This window comes from Scyliorhinus torazame, chromosome 22 (assembly GCF_047496885.1).
Source record: "Scyliorhinus torazame isolate Kashiwa2021f chromosome 22, sScyTor2.1, whole genome shotgun sequence".
Taxonomy (NCBI): Eukaryota; Metazoa; Chordata; class Chondrichthyes; order Carcharhiniformes; family Scyliorhinidae; genus Scyliorhinus; species Scyliorhinus torazame.
The window spans coordinates 103764432-103791901 of NC_092728.1; the positions used below are offsets into that span (position 1 = coordinate 103764432).

The window sequence follows — 27470 nt, forward strand, 5'->3', positions numbered from 1 at the left end:
AGGGGGCAGGGTGAGGGTGTGTGGGAGGCAATGGGTATCTGGAATTTGTACATAAAAAGGCTGTGGATGGTGGGACAATTGAAATGTTTAGACAGATTGGAGTTTTGTTGTGTAACGGTATCAAGGAATATGGGTCAGGTAAGATCTCAATGAATGACCTTTTCCCATGCAAGTATGTTGTGTGTGATGAATGTAAGAAATGGTACGTATATTGTGTTAAATGTATCTGGCACAGTAATTTTTATTTCAAAGTCTGGGTTACGGTGTGTATATACCTGCTACAATAATACCTTTTTAAAATTCCTGGTTTAAAACATTGACAGACACTGGCTGCAAAAAGGTGCAATTAAGATGTCGTATAAGTGAGATCAGCATTATTTCCAACCATGCTTATGTTTACAAGGAGAGGCTAATGAGTTTTTGTTATGATATTTGGGAGCAGATAAGAGATAGTGTGACTAATCATAAATAATTAGATGATCGGATTTGAACGAGGTGAAGGTGATGTAATTAACAGGATTAGCCAGGTCTTTAGCAGGACGGAAACAGTCAGTTTGGAGTGAGTTCTCTGGAAGTTGTGAGCGGAACAGCTTCTGCCAAAGGCTTTCAGTGAGCAGTGGTCTGACACGTATAAGAATCTGCAGGCTCTTTCCTGACAGGATCTCTCTCTCTCTCGCTTTCTCCATGCAATCTTTTAAATTTATCCAGAGGCTGGCAAATAAACGTGTGTTGGCTAACTTTATATGTAAGTGGGGTTTGTCATGTGAATGTCCCTTTAAGAAAAGTGTTTTTCTAATCAAATGGCTGCAGTGATGTCATTGTGTGGGTAGAGCTGGGCTCTGCTCTGCTTTTTACTTTCGTTTTGAGCTAGAAGCTCCTTTTGGCTCTGTGTTTAGTTTTGCTTTCAGTTAGAGAGCTGCATTCGAACCAAACAGATGTGTATTGATCTCTCTGCAACCTAAAGAATGTCTCCAGATCACTTGATGATTTCAAAGTAATACCTGTTTCTGTAAGGAATGCAAACCTACTGTCTTTGGTAAAAAGTTTTTTTTTTACTTATGGATGTTGTTAGGAAAGTTATTAAGGGTTACCTATAGAGCACTGTATCTGTTTGGAGGGCTATCAGTGTTGGTAGTTGGTAAGATGTTTACTGTGGGTTTATATAATGTTTTTAAAATAAATTTAGAGTACCCAATTATTATTTTTTTTCCAATTACAGGGGCAATTTAGCATGGCCAATCCACCTACCCTGCACATCTTTGGGTTGTGGGGGTGAAACCCACGCAGACACGGGGAGAATGTGCAAACTCCACACGGACAGTCACCCAGGGCCGGGATTCGAACCCAGGTCCTTAGCGCCACAGTCCCAATGCTAACCACTGCGCCACATGCCCCCCCGGGTTAATATAATGTGAACTGGATTCATAGAATAAACATTGTTTTTGTTTAAAAATACTTTTAATTGGGGCTTCCGGTGACGGCGGGCGGGAGGCGGCCGCACAATGGAGGGCTCCCGTTCGGGAACGGCATTTTCGGGGCTTTAAGTCCGGTCCCAGGGTCCACGGAGGTGGCAAAAGCAGGGAGAAGGCACAGAGGTGGCAGAGTGAAGGCACAGTGAAGAAAAATGTTGAGGGTGAGCAAATGAACGTACGTAAGGAAAACAGCTGAAGGTCCGTCGGGGAGTGGAAAGGTCACCAAGGAAAATGGAGGCTGGAGCACCAGGGAAGGCCGCATTGCTTACGGCTGAAGAAATAACTAAGGTGATGGCTGTGGAATTCGAAAGGCAGTTTACAAATGGGGCTGGTTTAGCACACTGGGCTAAATCGCTGGCTTTTAAAGCAGACCAAGGCAGGCCAGCAGCACGGTTCAATTCCCGTACCAGCCTCCCCGAACAGGCCCCGAACAGGCGCCGGAATGTGGCAACTAGGGGCTTTTCACAGTAACTTCATTGAAGCCTACTCGTGACAATAAGCGATTTTCATTTCAATTTTCATTTCAAAATACATGGAGACGGTGAGGAAGGAGATGAGGGAGGTTTTGAGTGCGCTGGTGGAGGAGGCGATTTCCCCGGTGACGCGCAGTGGCGGAGGTGCGAGAGCAAGGGGAGGCGCTGAAGGAAGTGGAGGAGACGTTATTGCAGCACGGTGATCAACTTGCCTCGATGGGGAAGGAGATGTGGAAGGTGATGGACATTAACAAGGGTCTGCGAGGAAAAATGGAAGACCTGGAAAACAGATCCAGGCGACAGAATTTGAGGATTGTGGGGCTGCCCGAAGGAGTTGAAGGACCGAAGCCGACTGAGTATTTTGCCGGGATGCTGGCGAAACTATTGGGGGAGGGGGAGGATCCCTCCCGATATGAACTGGATCGGGCTCACCGGTCGTGGAGGCCTGTACCAAAGGCGAGTGAGCCGCCAAGGGCAGTGACTCTGTGCTTCCGTAGGTACAGTGTGAAGGAGAAGGTCCTGAGCTGGGCCAAGCAGAAGCGGGTGGTGCAGTGGGCTGGAGCTGGTATACGTGTATACCAGGACCTTACGGTGGAGCTGGCGAGGAGGCGGGCTGCCTTCAACCGGGTGAAGAGGGCACTGTACATTAGCAAGGTGCGGTGCGGCATTGTATATCCAGCGAAGCGGAGGGTGACTTACAAGCTCAGGGACTTTTATTTTGGAATGGCGGAAGCAGCGGAGGAGTTTGCGAAGGCAGAAGGACTGTGGCAGAACAGAGAAATTGAGAAATGGCCATGTGCCGATGTAACCTCATGACTGTATTTTCTTCTTTTTTGTTTCACTGCGTGCGGGTGTATGGGCTAAAGGAGCCAATGTTGTATATATTTGGACAAAGGAAGTGATGGGACTTTCACTCGAAATGAGGGCTCTTTGGGGTGTAGGTGGATTTGCGGGGTTTGTGTGCTAAAAGGGGATCTTTGGGCTTTCCTAGAGCCGGGAAAGGGACCCGGGTGGGGGCCTCCACGCTGGCCGGTTTAAGCCGGCCAGTGAACGGGAGTGAGGTGGGGGGAGGGGCTGCGGCCATCGGAGCCTGGCAGAACAGGGTCCGAGTGGTCTAGCCGGGGTGGAAAGTTGGGGGGAAGGAACCGAGGTTGTGGGGAGGAGTTTTACAAGAGGCAGTGGACGGGAGGAGTTGGAGACTGGGGGGAGGGGGGTACAACTCTTGGGTATCATGTACGGTACTCTTTCAGAGGTTGGATGGTGTTGAGTGTAGGGGGGGAGTGGACTCTATAGGTCAATGGTGACCATGGGCGGTCCCGGACTCCTTTTTCTTTTTCTCCTTTGTTTTTTTGTTGCCACCGTGGGAGGGTTTGTTTTATTGGATGCATATATTGACAGGTGGGCCGTTGTTTGGGGTGGTGGGAGGATGGGACCGTTGGTATTGTTAAGGGGATTGATTTTGTATTTGTTACCGTTTACTGTTTGTGGGAGGGGTGTAAATTTTGAAGGAAAATGTGAAAATGGAGAATAAAAACATTTTTAAAAAAAATACTTTTAATTCTCTGTTGCATCACACCTGTAAAGTGGGCCCTTGTGCTCCCCATCACCAAAATCTATTCAAAGTTGTGGGCCAGGTGAACTCCATGATATACTTTGGTGTTCCCTAACCCCTGGCCCATAATAGGTTTGACCTGTGATGGGTTTTGCTTGATTGGAGGTAAAGAAGGTAGCAGTTAAAGTGTTTCATTATATTTTAAGCGTTGTTTAACTGGTAATTGTAAGCTATCGTTCTGCAATGTTAAATTTAAGTTCAATACTGTGTTAATAATAAAGTTTGTTTTAATGTTGTTCTTTAGGGTTTTGACCAAGGGTGGTATCATGACTGGTACAGGCTTGGAGGGCCAAAGGACCTGTTCCTGTGTGTATTGTTCTTTGTATACCATACCCCTATTTGTGTGTAAAATCACTGAAAGAACATTACAGCACAGGAACAGGCCCTTCGAGCCTGTACCGGTCATGATACCACCTTTGGCCAAAGCCCTCAGCACTTCCTATACCCATCCCATCCATGTATTTGTCGAGATGCTTTTTGAATGCCGTTAATGTATCCTGGAACAAAGTATCCTTTGCTCACAATCTTACAAATTAAAAAGTGATTGGGGTTCCTGTCCGGAATCCAGGCAAACGTTGGAGTCTGGTCCAGGATGGTAATGTCGTAGATCAGGGGCGAAATTCTCCGGAAATGGCGCGATGTCCGCCGACTGGCGCCCAAAACGGCGCCAATCAGACGGGCATCGCGCCGCCCCAAAGGTGCGGAATGCTCCGCATCTTTGGGGGCCGAGCCCCAACCTTGAGGGGCTAGGCCGGCGCCGGACGGATTTCCGCCCCGCCAGCTGGCGGAAAAGGCCTTTGGTGCCCCGCCAGCTGGCGCGGAAATGACATCTCCGGGCGGCACATGCGCGGGAGCGTTAGCGGCCGCTGACAGCATTCCCGCGCATGCGCAGTGGAGGGAGTCTCTTCCGCCTCCGCCATGGTGGAGACCGTGGCGAAGGCGGAAGGGAAAGAGTGCCCCCACGGCACAGGCCCGCCCGCGGATCGGTGGGCCCCGATCGCGGGCCAGGTCACCGTGGGGGCACCCCCCGGGGCCAGATCGCCCCCCGGAGCCCGCCCGCGCCGCCTTGTCCCACCGGTAAGATAGGTGGTTTAATCTACGCCGGTGGGACAGGCATTTTAGCGGCGGGACTTCGGCCCATCCGGGCCGGAGAATCGCAGGGGGTGGCCCGCCAACGGTTCGCCGCGATTCCCGCCCCCGCCGAATATCCGGTGGTGGAGAATTCGGCAACCGGCGGGGGTGGGATTCACGCCAGCCCCCGGCGATTCTCCGACCCGGTGGGTGGTCGGAGAATCTCGCCCCAGATCTGGGTGATATTCCAGATGGGGCAGTGTTCAGGGCTTTTTTGATTGAGAGTCGATGAGTTTGGAAGCTCAGTTCAGATTGAATAGGATACCAAGGTTGTACCCGAGACTGTGGCAAGAATCACTGAAAACAGTACCTAGTTCATAGTGGGACCAAAGATGATTGTTTACGTTTACCATTTCTTAACTTGAGGAATTTGCAGCTCACCCAAAGCTGGGTATCAGCCAAGCAATCAGACAAGACAGAGGGAGTGGTGGAATTGAGGGAGATGAATGAAAGGCAGAGTTGGTTATCAGTATAAATGTGAAAGCAGGATGTACGTCTTTGGATGGATGGATTTCTTTATTGTCACGTGTACGGAGGTACAGTGAAAAGTATTTTTCTGCGAGCATCTCAAACAGACCATTTAGTACATGAAAAGGAAATAAAACAAAATACATAAATGAAATGAAAATCGCTTATTGTCACAAGTAGGCTTCGATGAAGTTACTGTGAAAAGCCCCTAGTCGCCACATTCCGGCGCCTGTTCGGGGAGGCTCAACACAAGGGACACAATGTAAATACATAGACACCGGCATCAGGTGAAGCGTACAGGAGTGTAGTATTAATCTGGTCAGTCCATAAAAGGGTCGTTTAGGAGTCTGGTAACAGCGGGGAAGAAGCTGTTTTTAAGTCTGTTCGTGCGTGTTCTCAGACTTCTGTATCTCCTGCCCGACGGAAGAAGTTGGAAGAGTGAGTAAGCCGGGTGGGAGGGGTCTTTGATTATGCTGCCCACTTGGTGGCTTGTGTAGCGGTCGGCAAGACTTGGGTCACTGTCGGTGTGTCGGGATGGTGGAGGTGCTCGCAGGTCACACACTGCTGAATAAAGACGGCGAGGAGGTGGGCTCGGAGGAGGCCTTGAAGAATAAAGTTGTGGGTATCTATTTTTCGGGGGGGCTGGTGTCCTCCGTGTCGGGATTTCACGCCGCTCCTGTGCGAATTCTACACCGAGCTGGTGCAAGAGAGCAAGCCGGCGGCCCAGTTCGAGATCGTCTTCGTGTCTTCAGGTAAGAGCGAAGATGATATGATGGACTACATGGGATCGATGCATGGAGACTGGCTGGCACTACCCTGGCAAGATGTATACAAACCGGAGTTGAAGAAGAAGTACTGCATTTCAGCAATTCCAAAACTGGTGATTGTAAAACAGAAGGAGGATGTCATCCCTGACAAAGGTCGCAAGCAGATACGAGATCACGGCATGGCGTGCTTCAGGAACTGGATCGAGGTGGCAGAAATTTTCCAGAACTTTACAGTTGATTGAGAGCTGGCATGAAATATACTGTAGGAAATACCAGTGTCATTTGAATGTAAATTTTACAGCTGAAGCATAGGTCTGCAACAAAAAGGAATTTCTAGCTTTCCATGCACATTCTCATTTTAAATAAAGCCCTATAACCAACCATAGCAAACTATGCAATTATAAGCAAACAATTTGTGGTATTTTGATATGTTTCTTCTAAAATTTAAACAGAAACTAGCAAATATTTCTACTACATAAATATGCTAAAATAGTTTTTATTAAAGACATGTTAATCCTAAAAATAAAAAAAGATTATGCTGCCCACTTTCCCCAGGCAATGGAAGGCGTAGACAGAGTCAATGGATGGGAGGCAGGTTTGTGTGACGGACTGGGCTGTGTTCACGACTCTCGGAAGCTTCTTGCAGTCTTGGGCCGAGCAGTTGCTATACCAGGCTGTGATGCAGCCAGAAAGGATGCTTTCTCTGGTGCATCATGAAATTGAAAAGAAGCAATATGTGGATAAGGACGAGCATGAGAGGGTCCCTTGGGATATTCCAGAGGTTACAACTTGGGGTGGAATGAGATGCCATTGCAGGAAATTCACTGGCTAGGTAAGTGGGACCAAAGTCCAACTGGACAACTTTGGAGGGGTGTTGATGGAGGATGGTGTCAATCCTGCCAAAGGATTCATGGGAATCAAGGAATTCGCCACAAAAGTCATCATTTGAGAGTTTGATTCGAGGCCTTTTCAGCATTATGGTTTCATCTCCATTTTGGAATCTGTCTTTTGATTCTAAGCGTCTGTTATCTTAGCCCTCGATTTGGTTCAGAACTTATCTAAGTTTTTAAATAAATGCTTGTCAGCGTGCAATGCCAAGTCTTTTTCATGATTGAATTCCGTAGTATGAAGTAGAATTTTACACTACAATTATTTAATTCCTGATTTGCCTCTGCTCACAGCTTGCATTTGCCTCCATGTGGCAGAATTAGAGGTGGAGGGGACAGATGTGATCTTGCACAGTGCAGACTAAATGCTGAGTTCTTTATCAGTCCACGCTGAAACTTTTTTTTTTTTTAAATGGCGTTTTGGGATAGGCAACCCATTGTAGACTGCATTCACTGGCCACATGTTGGTGGCTTAACAAGGTCAAGAAAAATTAGACCCAAAGTTACCAAAGTGTGGGAGGGGTTTTTGGAAGGTGCGTGACTGGCAGTAGACGGTCGGTGCAGACAAGTGACAGCCTACACACCTACATAAGAACTAGGAAACAGGAGTAGGCCATCTGGCCCCTCGAGCCTGCTCCGCCATTTAATGAGATCATGGCCGATCCTGACACAGGAAAATAACAAAGCTCTGCACGGAGTCACCTAATTCTATATTCACAAGAATGTCATGAAAGCTCCCCTCATTGTCCTGTCATATTTAACTCCAGTGACAAAATCTCTAGTCAATGTATCAATTCCTCTTGCACAGCTCATTACAAGAAGGATGTCTGTGACACAGAAGAATTTCACAGCAAAGTTGCCACAATATGCAATGCCAATCCCCTCTTAAGATTACCCACTAATCTTCAATATGGCCATACCCCAATTGTTGAAAGTAATTCACCCCCAGATAAATCTAAGATTTAAATACCCATCCCCTCTCCTGCATAGGATACAAGAGGGAAAAGCAATCTCAAAAATGATCTTTGGTCGGAGGTAGCTCGTTGATGACATGTGTTAACACCTTCATCCTGTTGATGGAGATGAGAGAGATACCAAATCGATGCAACCAGACAAACAAAAACACCAAAGGAACAGAGAGTGTGGGTCAGGTCTGTCCAACCTTTTCGGATGGAGAATGTGATGAACGGTTACTGCCTTATCATCATGTAAGGTGATGTCCCCTTTAAGACCAGGCTTGGAACCCTGGGGACTCCGCCTCTGGCTCCGCCCATCTGGGAGCCATACATAAAGGCCTGCCTCATGGTCTGTATAGCAGTCAGCTCTCGTCCAAATCTGTAGCATAGTTATTAGCCTAATAAAGCCTTCTTTACAGTTTAATCTCTAAGCATCATTATTGAGGGTACATCAGAGAGCCTTTTTTCAATTTTTTTCCTCACTCAAGGGCCCAATGATCAAATTTCGGTCGAATAACGTTTCATACAACACGAAGCATGAATTTTAAAAATATCAATGTCAAAGCAACAAATTAAAAAGACTACTTTATAAAAATGTCCATTAAAATGCGTCAGGCAGCACATTTTACCAATAAAACTTGTATTTTGCCTTTTCTCTTAAAGAAGTAGAGCTAGTGACAGACTAGGCCCCAGGGTCACCAGGTGCAGCAGGCCTTCGCTCAGGTGTTGAGGTGCAAATTCACCAGGACATTGCCTGGGATGAAAAGTTTGTTATGAGGAGAGACTGGATAAGCTGGGTTTGTTTTTCCTGGAGAGAGAAGGCTGAGGGCAGATGTCTAAGAAGAGGTGTACAAAATTGAGGGAGGCATAGAGTAGATCATAAGAATCTTTTCCCCATGGAAGAAGTGTCTAAGACCAGTGGGCGTAGGTTTAGCGTGACGCGAAAGTGGTTTAGAGGGGACCGGAGGAAACATTTTTTCAACCAGACGGTGGTGGAAATATGGAACGGGCTGCCGGAGAGGGTGGTGGAGACAGGTACTCTGGCAACATTTAAGAAGCATCTGGACGAGCACTTAAATCGCCAAGGCACAGTAGACTATGGACCAAGTGCTGATGAATGGGGTTAGTAGATTGGTATTTGATGGTTGGCATAGATATGCTGGGCCGAAGGGCCTGTTTCTATGCTGTATGACTAAACACTGCCATATTCGCCTCTGTGGCGCACATTCCTTGCTGACCTCGGTAGAATTCATATCCATCAGAAGCAGCGTATTTCAGCCCAAGTTTTCCTCCTCGCCGATCTGTTTGGTGAATAGGTTTTGGGGAAGGACGAGGAAGGACTAGTTTTGAGTTTCCGACTCACTAGTCTTGGGGTTCCCACTCTCGCACATGCGTACGCACACATCCCAGGTTTGGAATCTACTCCAGGCGGAATTGATCAGGTGCTGACAGCCAGTCCCTCTTCACATTTGGCAGGTTTTCCAGACCTACTCAACCTCCAGCCGTTCAAAGGCCTACCCGACCTCCAGCCGCTTGGTCGATCTTCTCGACCTTCTTCCCAATGAATGGACACTTGTTGCTTCCTGCTTGCAACCAAGCCTACAGCTCCTCTCCCAAGTCCTTGTTTGATTTCCTCCCCCGCCCATTTCTCCTCATGGCCTGCCTGCTCGGTTTGTCCCACCACCTTGGCCCTCTGCTCCTTCAGATGCTGGCACTTGCGCTGAAGAACGAGAGAGCACGTGCTTTAAAAACAAAGGAGCAGCCAATCACAATACTCACTTTGTCCAGAGACTGATTCTCTCAAACTTGCTGATAGGCTGGCTGTATCAGCTGCAAGCACGGGAGAGATCATAGATCATAGAATTTACAGTGCAGAAGGAGGCCAATCGGCCCATCGAGTCTGCACCGGCTCTTGGAAAGAGCACCCTACCCAAGCCCTCACCTCCACCCTATCCTCATTACCCAGTAACCTCACCCAGCACTAAGGGCAATTTTGGACACTAAGGACAATTTATCATGGCCAATACACCTAACCCGCACATCTTTGAACTGTGGGAGGAAACCGGAGCACCCGGAGGAAACCCACGCACACACAGGGAGAACGTGCAGACTCCACACAGACAGTGACCCAAGCCAGGAATCGTACCTGGGACCCTGGAGCTGTGAAGCAATTGTGCTAGCCACAGTGCTACCGTGCTGCCCTATGAGAGAGTCAGTCTCAGATTAGGGCAGCACGGTAGCATTGTGGATAGCACAATTGCTTCACAGCTCCAGGGTCCCAGGTTCGATTCCCGGCTTGGGTCACTGTCTGTGCGGAGTCTGCACATCCTCCCCGTGTCTGCGTGGGTTTCCTCCGGGTACTCCGGTTTCCTCCCACAGTCCAAAGATGTGCAGGTTAGGTGGATTGGCCGTGATAAATTGCCCTTGGTGTTGGGTGGGGTTACTGGGTTATGGGGATAGGGGGGAGGTGTTGACCTTGGGTAGGGTGCTCTTTCCAAGAGCCGGTGCATATTCGATGGGCCGAATGGCCTCCTTCTGCACTGTAAATTCTATGATTTTCTATGATTATACAAGCAGATTCTTGCAGATCTTTTATTCAAATTATCCGTAATTTGAAGTGAGAGTCCACGGGCTGGATGCAGGGCTTTCGGTGGCTGGGTCGTGTCCCACAGACCGGGGGTTGTGTAGACTACACAGTTTCTTGTGCCCCCAAGAAACACCAGACAGATGAGGGGAAAATTTCGTCTGGAAAGTCTATACAGCTCAAGGAATGAAGGCAGTGATATAAAAGACATAAATCCTTTTAATCTAGCAAACAACTAAACAGACTTAATTTTAAAACTCTTAAGACCAAAGACGTGCAGGTTAGGCGGATTGGCCATGCTAAATTGCCCTTAGTGTCCAAAGAGGTTGGGTGGGGTTGCTGGGTTACGGGTATGGGCGGGCAGAGGTGCGGGCTTAAGTGGGATGCTCTTTCCAAGGGCCGGTGCAGACTCGATGGGCCGAATGGCCTCCTTCTGCACTGTAAGTTCTGTGTCTAAGTATCAAAATACTTGACAGCCAGAGCTAGCTGATCAAAATAATAATCCTGCTTCAAAGTAAATTATTCTACTTAGCATCCTGAAATTAGCTTCCAGAAAAATCCTCTTCCAGTGGCCCAATGTTCACAAATATATGTACCAGAGAGAGAGAGAGGTAGAATTTATCTATTGAGGAAGAGAGAGACTTGCACTTATGTACCTCAGGACATTCCAAAGCATTTTACAGCAAATGAAACATAGCCACCGATGTGAAAAGGAAACTTTGAATACAGCTGAATAAGAGTGTAATGATTTATTATTGAACAATACAAAGTTGAGCATCACGCTTCACGAACGATGTGAAGGCATTAGAGTGGGTGCAGAAGAAACTTGTGACAATAGTTCCAGGAATGAGGGACTTCAGTTGTGTGGATAGATTGGAGAAGTTGGTGCTGCTCCACGAAAAGTGAAAGGTGGATATCAGGGACACTGCTACCACGAGACAAACGAGGCACTTACCTAGGGCAGGAATGGGGGGGCAGCAAAACACTGTTGGCTTTTTAATATAAATCAGAACGATAACACAGCATTTTAAACAACTCAGTTCCATAATTCGTCATCAGCTGAGGACCCGGGTTCAAATCCTAGCCCTGGGTCACTGTCCGTGTGGAGTTTGCGCACTCTCTCTGTGTCTGCGTGTGTCTCACCCCCACAACCCAAAAGATGTGCAGGCTAGGTGAATTGGCCACGCTAAATTGCCCCTGAATTGGAGAAAAAAATAATTCGGTACTCCAAAATTTTTTTTTTTATAAAGTAAAATAATTCATCATCAGCAACAAGGGTAAAGAAACTCCATCTCCCATCATGAGGCATCGTCATGCAGTTACATCACATCAATTTCTTTGAGAAATTGGGCCGTCAGCAAGCATCAGTTTGACTGCGATAGGCAGTACAGTGGCGCAGTGGTTAGCACTGCTGCCTCACAGACCGAGATCCCAGGTTCGATCCCGGCCCCGGGTCACTGTCCGTGTGGAGTTTGCACATTCTCCTCGTGACAACGTGGGTTTCACCCCCACAACCCAAAGATGTGCAGGGTCGGTGGATTAGCCACACTAAATTGCCCCTTAATTGGAAAAAAAATAATTGGGTACCCTAAAGTTTTTTGTAAAAGATGGAAAAAGAGCATTAGTTTGACTGTGATCAGCGCGAGTTCACTTCTGATTGGGTCAGATTCATCTTTAATGTTTACTCCAACTGTTGTAACATTATTTCTAGTAATGCCTGTAACCAACAGCCTGCATGATGCTCGGGTGTGTTCACACAGTAGGGAGTTTTGAGTTCCCAATGTGGAGGGAGGCAGTTAGTCCCCATGCTTAACTGCTCCCTCAGCCCTTTAGAACCCTCTCCTGCCTTACCGCTGGCTTTCCAAGACATCACGTCCGCCAATGTCCCCCACAATATTGTAGGGGAAGAGTGGCGGTGTAAGGCTGAAGGTTTGCCCAGGGCAGCAAATATCCTGGGGTTGCAGGGGGAAATGTGTGTTGAGAGGTTTAATAGAAGTGTTCAAAATCGACTTCTGGTTGCGGCTATGCGGAGCTAAGTTGCACATTCGGCAGCTCCCGCTAAAAACGGACTTTTGGGATTTTTTCAGGGCCCCCAACGGCATTTCTTCGATGTTTCCCGGTGTGGGAAAGAGATTGCAATAGTTGCCCGACAGTGTATGGCTTGGACCAGGAGCGAGGCGACTAAAAAAGTGGTGGTGAACCCAAAGAAAGTGCGAGGGAAGAAGAGCAAAATGGCAGCGGGCGGGGACCAGGCAGCGTGGATGCAGTGGGCGCAGGAGCAGCAGGAGGTTATCCAGCGCTGCTTCAGGGAGATTAAAGTGGACCTGCTGGAGCCGATGAAGGCTTCGATAGATAAGCTGCTGGAGACACAGACGGCCCAGGGGGTGGCGATCCGCGAGGCCCGACAAAAGGTCTCCGACAACGAGGACGAGATCTTAGGCTTTGCGGTAAAGGTGGAGGCGCACGAGGCGCTCCACAAGAAATGGCAGGGATGGTTCGAGGAGATGGAGAATCGGTCGAGCTGGAAGAATTTGCGGATCCTGGGCCTCCCGGAGGGGCTGGACATGGGGGCCTATGTGGTCACCATGTTAAACTCGCTGATGGGAGCGGGGTCCTTCCAGGGGCCCCTGGAGCTGGGAGGGGCCCATAGAGTGCTGGCGAGGAGGCCCAAGGCTAACGAGCTGCTGCGGGCGGGGCTGGTGCGGTTTCATCTGTTCGCTGAACGGGTGTGCGTGCTCAGGTGGGCCAAGAAAGAGAGGAGCAGCAGGTGGGAGAACGCGGAGGTTCGAATCTACCAGGACTAGAGTGTGGAGGTGGCGAAGAGGAGGGCCGGGTACAACCGGGCGAAGGCGGCGCTGCACAGAAAGGGGGTGAGGTTTGGCATGTTGCAGCAGGCTCGACTGTGGATCACCTACAAGGACCGGCACCATTATTTTGAGTCTCCGGAGGAGGCGTGGGCCTTTGTTCAGGCCGAGAAGCTGGACACAAACTAAGGGTCGGGATGGGTGGTCGGAGATTGCTGTTGGGGTGTTACACTTTGAGGGGGGGTTCTTTGCTCTAATTTCTGTTTGGTTCGATGAGGGTGGTTAGGGCACTGTTTTGGTTGGGTCTGTCGGGTGGGCTCTTGGAGGGGGGTAAGTAAATGGAGTAGGGGTGGATGGCCGGTAGGGGGGATGGGGCCCCGTGGGGGAGGGGGAGGCCCGAGTCGGGGGTGAGGGGACTGGGCCTGTAAAAGGAGCGGCGTCAGAGGTGGCGGGGCCGGGCAGGTGGAAAGTGCGGGCTTTTTCCCGCGCTGAAGGCTGGAGGGGCGGGGAAGCGAGGGTTGTTTCCCACGCTTGGGATGGAAGGGGGAGGCAGAGAGCCTGTGGATGGGTAATGGAGGAGGAGGATATGTCCCACAATGGGAGGAGTCGAAGGAGAGGCGGGAGTAGCCGGGGTCAGCTGACTTGCGGGAGTGCAATGGGGGGAGTAAAGCAGCTAGGAGGGATCCTAGCTGGGGGGGGGAGAAACCGGGTTGCTGCTGCTATGGTCAAGGCGGAGCTGGAGCAAGTAGAGGGGGTTGGGACGGGGATCTGCCGCCGTGGGGAACGGGCCGGGCGTGGGGTGCGGGCACGTGGCTGTCCAAGGAGGGGTTATGGCTTGTCGGCAGGGGAGGGGGGCGGGTAGCCCCGATAACCTGGAATGTAAGGGGACTGAACGGGCCGGTCAAGCGGGCCCGGGTGTTCGCGCACCTGAGGGGGCTGAAGGTGGATGTGGTCATGCTCCAGGAGACACACCTGAAGGTGGCAGACCAGGTAAGATTGAGGAAAGGGTGGGTAGGTCAGGTATTTCACTCAGGGTTGGATGCCAAAAATTGGGGGGTGACGATCTTGGTGGGAAAGAGGGTGTGGTTCGAGGCGTCGGGCATTGTGACAATGGCGGCAGGTACGTAATGGTAAGTGGTAAGCTGCAAGGGGAGAGGGTGGTGCTGGTAAATGTGTATGCCCCGAACTGGCACGATGCGGGTTTTATGCGGCGCATGTTGGGTCGGATACCGGACTTGGAAGTGGGGGGCCTGATAATGGGGGGGGGGGGGGGGAGACGGACTTTAACACGGTGTTGGATCCGGCACTGGATCGCTCCAGGTCTAGGACGGGTAGGAAGCCGGCGGCGGCTAAGGTGCTGAGGGGGTTTATGGACCAGATGGGAGGCATGGACTCTTGGAGATTTGCAAGGCCGGGGGCTAGGGAATTTTCATTCTTCTCGCATGTTCATAAGGCTTATTCCCGGATCGACTTCTTTGTTATGGGCGCTGATAGCGAAAGTAGAGGATACAGAGTACTCGGCAATAGCCATTTCAGATCACACCCCGCATTGGGTAGACCTAGAGCTGGGGGAGGAGAGGGACCAGCGCCCATTGTGGCACTTAGAGCTGGGGCTGTTGGTGGACGAGGTGGTGAGTGAGCGGGTCCCAGGAAGCATAGAGAGATATCTGGAGGCCAACGATAACGGGGAGGTACGAGTGGGGATGGTATGGGAGGCGCTGAAGGCGGTGGTTAGGGAAGAGCTGATCTCCATTAGGGCCCACAAGGAGAGGAGAGAGCAGAGGGAGAGGGAAAGGCTGGTGGGGGAGATGGTGAGGGTAGACAGGAGATATGCGGATGTGCCGGAGGAGGGACTGTTGAGGAACAGGCATAGCCTCCAGGCCGAATTCGACCTGTTGACCACAAGGAAGGTGGAGGTGCAGTGGAGGAAAGCCCAGGGGGCGATTTATGAGTATGGGGAAAAGGCAAGTCGGATGCTGGCGCATCAGCTTCGGAAGGGGGATGCAGCTAGGGAGATCGGGGGAATTAAGGATTGTGGAGGGAGTGTGGTACGGAGTGGGGTTGACATCAATGGGGTCTTCAGGGACTTTTATGAGGAATTGTATCGGTCCGAGCCCCCACGGGAGGGGAGGGATGGGCCGCTTTCTGGACCAAGTGAGATTTCCGAAGGTGGAGGAGGGACTAGTAGCAGGATTGGGCTGGAGGAGCTGACCAAAGGGATAGGGAGCATGCAGGCGGGGAAGGCACCGGAGCCGTACGGTTTCCCGGTCGAATTCTACAAGAAATATGTGGACCTGTTGCTAGTTAGGACCTTCAATGAGGCAAGGGAGGGGGGGGCTTTGCCCCCGACGATGTCCCGGGCACTGATCTTGATCCCGAAGCGGGACAAGGATCCCCTGCAGTGTGAGTCTTACAGGCCGATTTCGTTGTTAAATGTAGATGCCAAGGTGCTGGCGAAGGTCTTAGCCACGAGAATGGAGGATTGTGTGCCGGAGGTGATCCACGAAGACCAGACGGGATTCGTGAAGGAGAGGCAGTTGAACGCGAATGTGCGGAGGCTCCTGAACGTTATTTTGATGCCGGCGAGGGAGGGGGAGGCGGAGGTAGTGGTGGCGATGGACGCTGAGAAGGCCTTCGATAGGGTAGAGTGGGGGTACTTGTGGGAGGTGCTGAAGCGGTTCTGGTTTGGGGAGGGGTTCGTCAGGTGGGTTAGGTTGTTGTACGAGCTCCTGATGGCGAGTGTGGCCACGAACAAGAGGGGGTCTGAGTACTTTTGGTTGCATCGAGGGACGAGGCAGGGGTGTCCCCTGTCCCCAGTGCTTTTCGCACTGGCGACTGAACCCCTGGCTATGGCACTGAGGGAGTCAAGGAACTGGAGGGGGCTGGTGCGGGGCAGGGAGCATAGGGTGTCGCTCTATGTGGACAATTTGCTGCTATATGTGGCGGACCCGGTTGGGGGGGGGGGGGGGGAATGCCGGAGGTAATGAGGATCCTCAGGGATTTCTCAGGGTACAAGCTCAACATGGGGAAGAGCGAGTTGTTCGTGGTTCACCCAGGAGAGGGGGTTTGGTGAGCTCCCATTAAAAAGGGTGGAGAGGAGCTTCAGGTACTTGGGGGTCCAGGTGGCCAGGAGCTTGGGGGCCCTGCATAGACTTAATTTCACGAGGCTGGTGGAGCAAATGGAGGAGTTCAAGAGGTGGGACGCATTGCCGCTGTCCCTGGCGGGTAGGGTGCAGTCAGTTAAGATGACGGTGCTTCCAAGGTTTTTGTTCCTGTGGCTCCCCATTCTTATCCCGAAGGCCTTCTTTAGACGGGTCAACAGGAGCATAGCGGGGTTTTTGTGTGTGCGTGAGGGACTCCAAGTGTGTTCCTGGAGCAGAGTAGGGATGGGGGGGGGGGGGGGGGCCTGGCACTGCCCAACCTCTGTGGGTACTACTGTGCCGCCAATGGTGCACAAGTGGGTGATGGAGGGGGCTGCATGGAAGAGGCTGGAGACGGCGCCTTGTGAGGGTACGAGTCTGGAGGTGCTGGCAACAGCGCCGCTGCCGCTCCCTCCAATGAGGTATACCACGAGCCCGGTAGTGGCGGCTACCCTCAAAATCTGGGGGCAGTGGAGGCGGCACAGGGTGGAAGTTGGGGCCTCGGTGTGGACCCCAATACGGGGGAACCACCGGTTTGTCCCAGGGAGAATAGATGGGAGGGTTTTCGGGGTGGCACAGGGCAGGGATAAGAAGGTTGGGGGACCTGTTTGCGGACGGGAAGTTCACGAGCCTAGGTGAACTGGAGGAGACGTATGGGCTCCCCCTTCAGATATTTACAGGTAACGGCGTTTGCCAGGCGGCAAGTGGTGGAATTTCCGCGGCTGCTGCCACGCACAGTACAGGACAGGTGCTCTCAGGGGAGAGTGGGGAAGATCTCGGAAACTTACCAGGTGATGCAGGAGGCCTTGGTGGTGGAGTTGAAAGGTTAAGTGGGAGGAGTTGGGAGAGGAGATCGAAGAGGGGACGTGGGCAGATGCCCTAGGGAGGGTGAACTCTTCTTCGTGCGCGAGGCTCAGCCTCATAGTTTAAGGTGCTGCACAGGGCACACATGACCGGGACAAGGATGAGCCAGTTTTTTGGGGGAGAGGACAGGTGTGATAGGTGCTCAGGGAGCCCAGCAAATCACACCCATGCGTTCTGGGCATGCCCAGCGCTTGAGGAATTTTGGAAGGGCGTGGCGAGGACGGTGTTGGGGGTGGTAGGATCCAGGGTCAAGCCAGGCTGGGGGCTCGCAATATTTGGGGTTGCAGGGGAGCCGGGAGTGCAGGAGGCGAAAGGCCTTTGCGTCCCTGGTAGCCTGGCGAAGGATTCTTCTTCAGTGGAGGGATGCGAGGCCCCCAAGCGTGGAATGCTGGATGAACGATATGGCGGGGTTTATTAAATTGGAGGGTGAAATTCACCTTAAGGGGATCGGTACAAGGGTGCTTTAGGCGGTGGCAACCGTTCTTTGACTTCCTGGCAGAGCGGTAGACAATGGTCAGCAGCAGCAGCAACCCGGGGAGGGCGGGGGGGTCTATTTTATTTTTGTTTATTTACTCTGGGGGATCTGAGGGGGTGCATATATTTGCTATGTTTTCTTTGTGTTAACTCGGGGTGTTAATTTATTATTTATGTATGGGGAGAAGGGGGGGGGGGCACGGGGGTTGTTTTACTTTGTTCTGTATTTCATTCTATTGGGTTTCTTTTTCATTCTGTTGTTGATATTTTGTGAAAATCCAAATAAAAATTATTTAAAAAAAAAAAAGAAGTGTTCAAAATTATGAGGGATCTAGACAAGAGTAAACAGAAAGAAAACCTTTCCATTGGCAAGAACAAGTGACGTGAGGGGAAATGTTTTTACGCACCAAGTGTTCAGATCTGGAATCCACTGCTCCAGTGTGTGGCGGATGCCAATTCAATTGTGACTTTCGAACTGTAATTGGATGGATGCCCAAAGAAAGAACATTTGCCCAGCTGCAGGAAAACAGCGGGAGGGGACGGAGACACTCTGGCAGAATGGACACAAAGGGCCAAATGGTTTATTTCTGGGCTGTAACCATTCCCTATCAAAAGCCCTACATCTCAGCTTCCACGTTCTACTTCAGAAATTGTCCAAACCTCCTCCCCTGTCCCAAAAGACAATGCAGAGCCACGAAGGCCCTGCTCCGTAAATTTCTGTCCCTAAACCCGTTTTGCTTCAAATCTTCCCTCATATAGAGCTCGTCTTGACCTCCTCCCCCAACTCCTTCCTGCCTGTGAAATGCTGTGGGACAATTGACCAAGTTAGTGACACTAACAACGTGAATGCACTCATTCAATACAAACCACCTTTCCGACATTAGAAAGACTGCGCCTGATATTTGTGACGGTTGCTATCATTTCAATCAAACACACTGGAAGGAAAAAAGATAACACTTTATTTGGTCATGTGAAAAAAGCATCAGCTGCTTTATTTAAATAAACCAGATCCTTTCATATGGAAAGAGCTATTACAAATCACATATTTGAAAGGATAAACAATAGGTACTGAACTGTAAACCAGAGGCCAGCACACCCAACCAGTTCAAGCCTCATTAATAAATAACTCCTCAGTGTACACAACATATCCACTGTCTGTCCTTTCAAATATCAAATCTACACGAAAAAAAAACAGGAAAGATAAGGCCAAAAGACTAATATGCACGTTTCTGGTTATAAACAAACAAAAATTGATCATGGTAAATGTCTATAAAGTAACTCTTTCAGAGCTTCTAACACTTATTGGAATAGAAGTCAAACTTTATTAAAAAAATTATATAAAAGGATATAGGGCGGGGAATCAGAACATTCGCAAGATATATACTCAAAAACACACCAGGAGAGCAGAGGACGTAAAAGTGTCTCTGCCCCTCCCCCCATCGCATAACAAGTTTGATATGAATTTGATTAATCTCGTAATAAACATAAAAAGCATCAACTATGATACACTTCTTCATCTCAGGCCGAACAAATTTCTTGGAAAATGAAATAAAATCTCATTCAACTGACAAAGGGAAGATGTTCATTTAGCACCACAATAGGGGCATACCAGTTAAAGACAATGTTGAAAGTGAACCTACATCAATTAAAATCATGCTGAATGTGTGCATTGCAAAGGATTTAACAGTAAAATGCAGGCTACTTGAGGGAATATCTTCCTTGAATCTCGGAAACTGGACTCTGATAACATCTCAAATTGGAAACTACCATCTCTGCCTGCAAATAACTCTCGTTAATTGAGCCACTCACTGTACATTATAAAATAAAAACAATTAAAACACGTCAATAACTACAGAATATGCTGTACAATTTTTAAGTCACATGCTTGGGAGCAAGGAACCCAATCAAACACTTTGTAACGGATTAGTTAAGGGAGATACAAGCCAACAGATTTCTGAAAACGTGCACGTGTCTTTTGGCCCCACCATTACACAGAGTTGTCAGACAATATATAAATAGTTGATCACTGTGAAACATGCCCTTTTGCTGGCATATTTCTGCACATCAGTACATATTAAATAATGTAGTGTTCAGAAGAGACCATTGATTCGGAGGAAGAACTCATCAGTGGGACAGTTTCACTGACTACACGAGCGCTCGGAGCAATGCATTACGGGGATATCTATTTTATAGCAAAACCTTGCCTTTTAAAGAGAAATTCTTAAACGCAAAACAAATCGGTTTTCTTTTTATTTAATCTACCTGCCATGTTGAATCCAAGGTGAATTATTTCGGCTTAAACGAGAATATGAGGAGCAAGCCACAGGCTCCCTGTCTGATTACGCCAGAGAGAAGCACAAGGCTGGCAGCTATATTGTGGGCTGGGACAGAGACTTGCCCACTCGCTGGCATGGTTTCAACACTATCACACATGGCGGTGATCAGGGTTTCAGTGGTAGGAGCAGAGACTGAGTCTCAAGCACGGTATCACAGATCTCTTCATAGTACTGTACAACAGCTTGTGGAAAACTACTAACTAAAATAAATGGATTAAAATGCCAACGGCACACAACAAATAAAGCAGACAAGCAACCGGATGGTCAAGGATCCAAGTTCCAGAGCTGCCTGCCACTTAACACCTTGGGAATGCACCTCAGCCTACTCATCGCTCCAATTCTGTGCGAGGAGGGGAACAGAAAAGAAAAAAACCAAACCAATTTTCACTTGGATTACAAGTGCATCTTGTGCCAGTTGAGCATAGAGCTTTACCAGAGTCATCAGAGCGTTACAATTTCAGACCACTTAACGTCCCCCATTCCCCCCATGAAAATTTGCAAATCCTGAAAAAAGTTTTGCCAGATCACAGATGGCACACTTTCCACCGTGCTTCCAGTTAAGCTGCACAGATGAAGCGCACCATGATGCATTGCTGCTTTCTGAAGCTACAAAAAAAAAATGAAGACAGTCCCATTTCTCAGGCCATGGTCTTGTGTCTCTATTAAAATAGAGACTCCTTTAGGGAGAATCAACATGCTGATTAACAAATGAGTGACCTACCGCGTAGCATTTGACAAGAAATGCAGTATTAACAGCTCAGGGTTCTCTGCCCCCAATTCCAAATGTTAAGTGACTTATTCATTTTTGCTGTTGCTTGCATAATCAATTTCAAAGCAAATACGGAGTCATAGTTCTGATGAAGCTACTGTAAAATCCTGGCTCCTCAAGCTACCGATACTGATTAATCCTGCAACAATTAATTTCAGCATATCATAGAGGTAAATAAACTCATTGGGAAAAGATAATCCATTTTAGATGCAAAAATTAACATCCACAGGGACAGGTTAAGAGTTAAAACAGGCGTGCGTACTGACACTGTATTTGAGTTTTGCTGAAATAAGGGAAAGACACAAAGGTCTCTATTCCACTCCTTCTCTCCCAACTAAGACAAGCTGAATGTCAAAATGATGATACTTGTAACAGAAGTCCTGTCACTTGGGTTCAAGAACAGAAAGACTTTAAAACGTTTCCATATTTATCTTTGGAGGCTCCAAACCACATGATTCACCGTCTCCTATCTGACACTCTTCCCAATTCTCCATCTAATTACGTACGAGTAGAAAACTCTAAAGCCATCATCTGCAGACTGTACTTAAATGACCCTCAGTGCCGCAGCTTTGTAAAACACTGATCTACACTGTTAGGGTTCCTTACCGATGCATCCAACAGTGTTAGGAGACACTAAGGCTATACTATCATTAAAACGTTAAGATGGATTTTCTTCATTAGTCCTCAAGTTAAGATCAAGAGCAACTGCAAAATGACAGCTGAGACCTCAGGGGATGACTTTAGTGATGCTCCTGATTAAGTTCCTCGATTTTATTTCCCAAACTTTATAACTACAATCAAATATATAAAAATTATAATTCATCACATTGAAAATAAAAGATTGGTAGCTCCCAATGCAGTAAAAATATTAACAGTTCTGCCAATCTATGTCGTACCTACTATCTACGCCATGTCCAGCCTAACAACTTGGACCTAGTCTGTGTCACACTTGAAAACGAGGGACTCAGTTCAGTCTGGAGTACATCTACACTTCCGCAGGGCTGTTGCAGAGTTCAATGTGGCGCCATATTTAGTTGTATGCATCAGGGTACCTTGGAGATCCTTCTTCTGACAGCTAACCTTTCAGCAGAAGCACTGGTCTGGGTTCATTAACAGGAGAAGCGTAGAGCAGTACTCAAGATCAGTTCACTGGCAGCAAGAATGTCGCCAAAATGGCCCCTGGACAGAATTACAGCGCAGGCGGGGGCCAACTGGAATGTGCCACACAAATCACTTTCAATACTTATCGTACAGTCACCGTGTTAACTCCAGCAACAAACACTATCAAGCAGACTGGCTTGTACTAACATAGCGGATGGTTGCAAATAAGCTGAATTAATTCTTTCCCGCCACATTCGGTCTTCACAACAGAGGACAAATTTCAACACAGGTCATTTAGCAGAACGTCCATTGTGGAACTTAAATCCTTGGATTCCAAATCACATTTGACATGGGATTCAGTCCATTGCTGACAAATGGAGGACAAAATTCATGTTGCACGTGTGCTAGAGAAATATGTACAGTGGAGTGTAGAAATCTAAATACCAAAGATAAGGATAGCTCACCTTTAATAAGGACATCTGCAGTAGCCCATTAATACTGATGTTAAAGTTGCTAACTTATTGCAGGTGCCCAGAACTACATATGCACATTTATTTATTGTATTTATCCACATGCACTATACAGGTCATGGCTGAAAAGCATGGTACAAATGAGTATCTTTTCCTTATTTGGTGTCATGCTCCTCCAGGGAAGGATGCTCATTTTGCAAAGTGTCTCTTCTCAAGGGTAGCAGTCACAGAAACCCCTGTGCTGGATTAGAACCATTTGTATTTTGCACTTACGACTTAAAATGGTTTAGTTGTCTATCCTGGAATGCAGCCTCTACTCCATAATCCATTCTTAATTATTCCAGGCAAAGTGTACTGCATGAAGTAAAGTCTACATGGGCAACAAACTATGGACAGAATAACAATTTTCCAAAGTTGCAGGCTAGCAACGTTTTGAATTTAAAAAAAAAAAATCGCTGCTTTGCGTGCAAGATAAAATATGTATTATTGATGTTTTATGTTGATGCGGCATCTCAATGGCGTAACCTTAATTCCATACGCGTTTGTCACATAATGTGTAAATAAACAGCAAAACATTCTGCAATGATATAATCTATTGTTAAAACTTCCATTTTGCAAAGTTAAAATTCTGCGTTGACTGTAATTTAATACTGTTTAATACTGTGTGCTGCACTCTTAAACATGTACAAATTGTGACACTTTCCAAAACTGCTATCGAGGGAGTTTCACCTGTCAGTAATTATGAATTTCACAAGTTGAAACGTACTTAATCCTGAACATCTTCACTTTCAGCACAGCATGCCCAAAACAAATAGAAATGGATCATCGACTGACAATGTGCAGCTGTGTCTACCTGCATGGATGCCATAGAAATATATTACATATTCCATCATATTTTTTGATTTTTGTCCCCCATTCATTAAGTAACCGGTCACTTGAAGTTAGAAGCACCATGTTCTGATGCAGTGATGTCAGGTGCACCATACTGTATAAGGAAGGAAAACACATGCCAAAAATCAGAACTCGTACAACTGTTCTATACAGCGAGACTGCACCGTTTCAAAAGGACACGCTCTTACCCAAGTGGGTTGGAAATCCTGAATTCAACTGTGGCTATTGAATTAAGAGTTATTCTCCAATGAGAAGTACAAAGACCTCCAGAGTTCACATTACCTTGCACTGGTATCCATTTTACTCTCTGCTTTGTCAAGACTGAGCAGCATATGAAACATCAATTTAACAAAGAAAAAGTGAAGGTCAGCATTCTAGAAATCCCGAGTCCTTTCTGATTTTTATATATAGATATATATCATTTTTTTTTTTTTTTTAAACTGCAGGGGATCCTTATGCGTCCCCCATCTTCCACTTTAATGCCATGGTGCTCAACTGGTCCAGTTCAAACAGCTCTCTCCTGTGTCACAGCCTCACTGGCTGGGTCCTGAATATTCGGTACATTTAAGGTGGAGCTTTCTTCTCCATGATCAGCAATAGCAGTGCCTGGTTCCATTTTCTGCCCAAGGTTAGCAAGCTTCCCCTGCTGATGCTGTTCAAAGAACTTCTGGGTCAACTGTAGCACCTCTGCTCTCTGTTTAGCCTTTGAAAATAAATTTAGGAGGCTTTTAGTATTACCCATCATACGAGTGTTCAGCTCATAATAGGATTGACAGAGACTAGGCTTCGAACTAGACATTTTTTCTTTGGAATCACATTCTCTGAAATTTGACAATTTTACACAATTTAAAATTAAGTTACATAATGGTCCTTTCGCTTCATAGTAGATAAAAATGTCCAAAACAGGACAGCACGGTGGCACACTGCTGCCTATGGCACTGAGGACCTGGGTCATTGTCTGTGTGGCGTTTGCACATTCACCCAGTGTCTGCGTGGATTTCACCCCCACAACCCAAAGATGTGCAGGTTAGGTGAATTGGTCACACTAAACTGCCCCATAATTGGAAAAAAATAATTGGGTACTCTAAATTTATTTAAAAAAAAGAAAAAAAGATGTCTATTATTTATTATAGTTCAAATAGAGGATCTTCAGCTTCAGCTTACCAGAGCTGAATGTGGACAGTTTTATACTGCAGTCTGTAAGTGAAAACAATTTGGGGAGAACATTATTTTACTTTAATCTGGTAAGCATTGCTCCCTGATGGCGCTGAGGACCCGGGTTTGACCACAGCCCCAGGTCACTGTTCATGTGGAGTCTCGCCGTGTCTGCGTGGGTCTCACCCTCATAACCCAAAGATGTGCAGGATAGGGGAATTGGCCATGCTAAACTGCCCCTTAATTGGAAAAAAAGAATTGGGTACCTAAAAATTGGTTAGCTGCAAATATGTCTCAATTTCTTCAAGGGAATACTCTATCTTTTCCCCCTCCCCACTCCAATGAATTGCACCCCTTACTCCAATTTCCACTGGAAGCTTAGTGACTCCAGGTTTAGGTTAAACATTCCCATATCAGGAAGAGACAATTTTCACAGAGAAGTATTTGTTTGTCATGCTCCATTTATCACACCCATTCATTCTACATACTGCAACAGTCAGATCACACATTTCAGTGCACCAGCTATGATAGACAAACATTTGTCTGCTGGAGACGGAGCAAGACGGTGGTCAACAGGAGCATGACAAAAGAGCTTGTTTTAGGGAAACCGGGTAGGAAACAGAACAAGTGCTCTGGAGTCTTTGTAATATTTATATTTACATTTGCTCACCTTGAGGTCCTCTTCTCCCCTTTCAGCGTTGCAAGCTCGAATTGTAGTTGCAGAATTCTCTCGACCAGAGCTGTGCATTCGTGGTGGGCGTACTGTGATGGGGGATACAATGGGGCCTTTGTTCATCTGCATTACGGGACGCTGAATTGGAGTAGGATAGGTTCCGACATTGGGAGGTCTCATATGCATGATCATGTTGCCCTGGGGTGGGGGTGGCATCTGAGTAAAATGAAGGGGGGGGGGAAGAGATACAGAAAATAAAGTAAATGTTTTTTAATAGTTGATGCTAGGTATTAATAGTTTACAAGACGCACCTTTGTATTTCCATAAAATACATCTAATTGCGCCTGATCACAAACGAGTGTCAACTGTATGGTTGATATAAATCACAATTCTACTGATGGAAATTAACAATCCAACTGGACTGATGCATTCATGCCATCTTTTCTCTGCTGGGTCACAAAAAAGGGTTAGTCCCAACACCTATCCTTTCTCCATCAAACATTTTTCCCCAAATAATTACACATTTTTCCATAACGTATTATGATTATTGATCTTCTTCCATCATTTCCTTCCAGGAAATGGGTTTGAGATCACAAACATTTACTGTAAAAAATATACCTCCCCATGTTGCCTCCGGCTCTTTTGCCATCATCTTAAATCTGTGCCCTCTGGCTACTTATAATAATAATAATAATCTTTATTACAGTCCCAAGTAGGCTTACATTAACACTGCAATGACGTTACTGTGAAAACCCCCTAGTCGCCTCTTCGGGTACACAGAGGGAGAATTCAGAATGTCCAATTCACCTAACGAGCACGTCTTTCGGGATTTGTGGGAGGAAACTTGAGCAGCCAGAGGAAACCCACGCAGGCACGGGGAGAACTTGCAGACTCCGCACTGACAGTGACCCAAGCCAGGAATCAAATCTGGGACCCTGGCAACCCAGTGCTACCCACTGTGCTACCGTGCTGCCCTGACCCCTCTGCCGTTGGAAACAGTTAGATACTTTTAACATTGACCATTCCCTCTCCTTTTCAATTCTTACATTTAATCTCATTACGCTGTAACTATCGTTTCCTAGCTGCTTTCCTCTTTTATCGATGTTACTCACTTCTTTTTAAAAAAAAAAAATATTTTATTGAAAATTTTTGGTCAACCAACACAGTACATTGTGCATCCTTTACACAATATTATAACAACACAAATAACAATGACCTATTTTATAAACAGAAAATGAATAAATAATAAATAACAAAAATGAAAACTAGCCCTAATTGGCAACTGCCTTATCACAAGTAACACTCTCCAAAAATATAATTTAACAGTCCAATATATAATTATCTGTCGCAACGACCTATACATATTATACAGTATATATTAACAACCCTGAGAGTCCTTCTGGTTCCTCCCACCCCCCCCCCCCCCCCCCCCCCCCCGATCCTGGGCTGCTGCTGCTGCCTTCTTTTTTCCATTCCATCTATCTTTCTGCGAGGTATTCGACGAACGGTTGCCACCGCCTGGTGAACCCTTGAGCCGACCCCCTTAGAACGAACTTAATCCGCTCTAGCTTTATAAACCCTGCCATGTCATTTATCCAGGTCTCCACCCCCGGGGGCTTGGCTTCTTTCCACATTAGCAACATCCTGTGCCGGGCTACTAGGGATGCAAAGGCCAAAACATCGGCCTCTCTCGCCTCCTGCACTCCCGGCTCTTGTGCAACCCCAAATATAGCCAACCCCCAGCTTGGTTCGACCCGGACCCCCACTACTTTTGAAAGCACCTTTGCCACCCCCATCCAAAACCCCTGTAGTGCCGGGCATGACCAAAACATATGGGTATGATTCGCTGGGCTTCTGGAGCACCTCGCACACCTATCCTCCACCCCAAAACATTTACTGAGCCGTGCTCCAGTCATATGCGCCCTGTGTAATACCTGAAACTGAATCAGGCTTAGCCTGGCACACGAGGACGACGAGTTTACCCTGCTTAGGGCATCTGCCCACAGCCCCTCCTCGATCTCCTCCCCCAGCTCTTCTTCCCATTTCCCTTTTAGTTCATCTACCATAGTCTCCCCTTCGTCCCTCATTTCCCTATATATATCGGACACCTTACCATCCCCCACCCATGTGTGGGTCTTCCCGGCCCACACAAAACCCATGATGCTCTTTTCAATCCTTTTAAAAAAAGCCTTCGTGATCACCACCGGGAGGCACTGAAACACAAAGAGGAATCTCGGGAGGACCACCATCTTAACCGCCTGCACCCTCCCTGCCAGTGACAGGGATACCATATCCCATCTCTTGAAATCCTCCTCCATTTGTTCCACCAACCGCGTTAAATTTAACCTATGCAATGTGCCCCAATTCTTGGCTATCTGGATCCCCAGGTAACAAAAGTCCCTTGTTACCTTCCTCAACGGTAGGTCCTCTATTTCTCTACTCT

General features: G+C 47.7%; 1 protein-coding gene and 1 pseudogene across 4 annotated transcripts in view; one reads left to right on the forward strand and one right to left on the reverse strand.

The window, feature by feature from the left end:
• The first annotated feature begins 5690 nt into the window (after positions 1 to 5690).
• Positions 5691 to 6454, forward strand: LOC140398849 (nucleoredoxin-like protein 2 pseudogene; annotated as a pseudogene).
• A 12117-nt stretch (positions 6455 to 18571) lies between these two features.
• prrc2b (proline-rich coiled-coil 2B) overlaps positions 18572 to 27470 on the reverse strand; it is a 108563-nt gene continuing 99664 nt past the window's right edge. For 3 of the 4 annotated variants that reach the window (XM_072488797.1, XM_072488798.1, XM_072488796.1), the window contains exons 33-34: positions 25025 to 25243; positions 18572 to 23902 (exon numbers count right to left, since the gene is read on the reverse strand). In XM_072488797.1, the coding sequence (XP_072344898.1) occupies positions 23705 to 23902; positions 25025 to 25243 (417 nt within the window). In that variant the 3' untranslated portion in view covers positions 18572 to 23704. Of the gene's footprint in view, positions 23903 to 25014; positions 25244 to 27470 lie in introns of all 4 variants that reach the window. The other variant, XM_072488799.1, reaches the window with a different exon arrangement.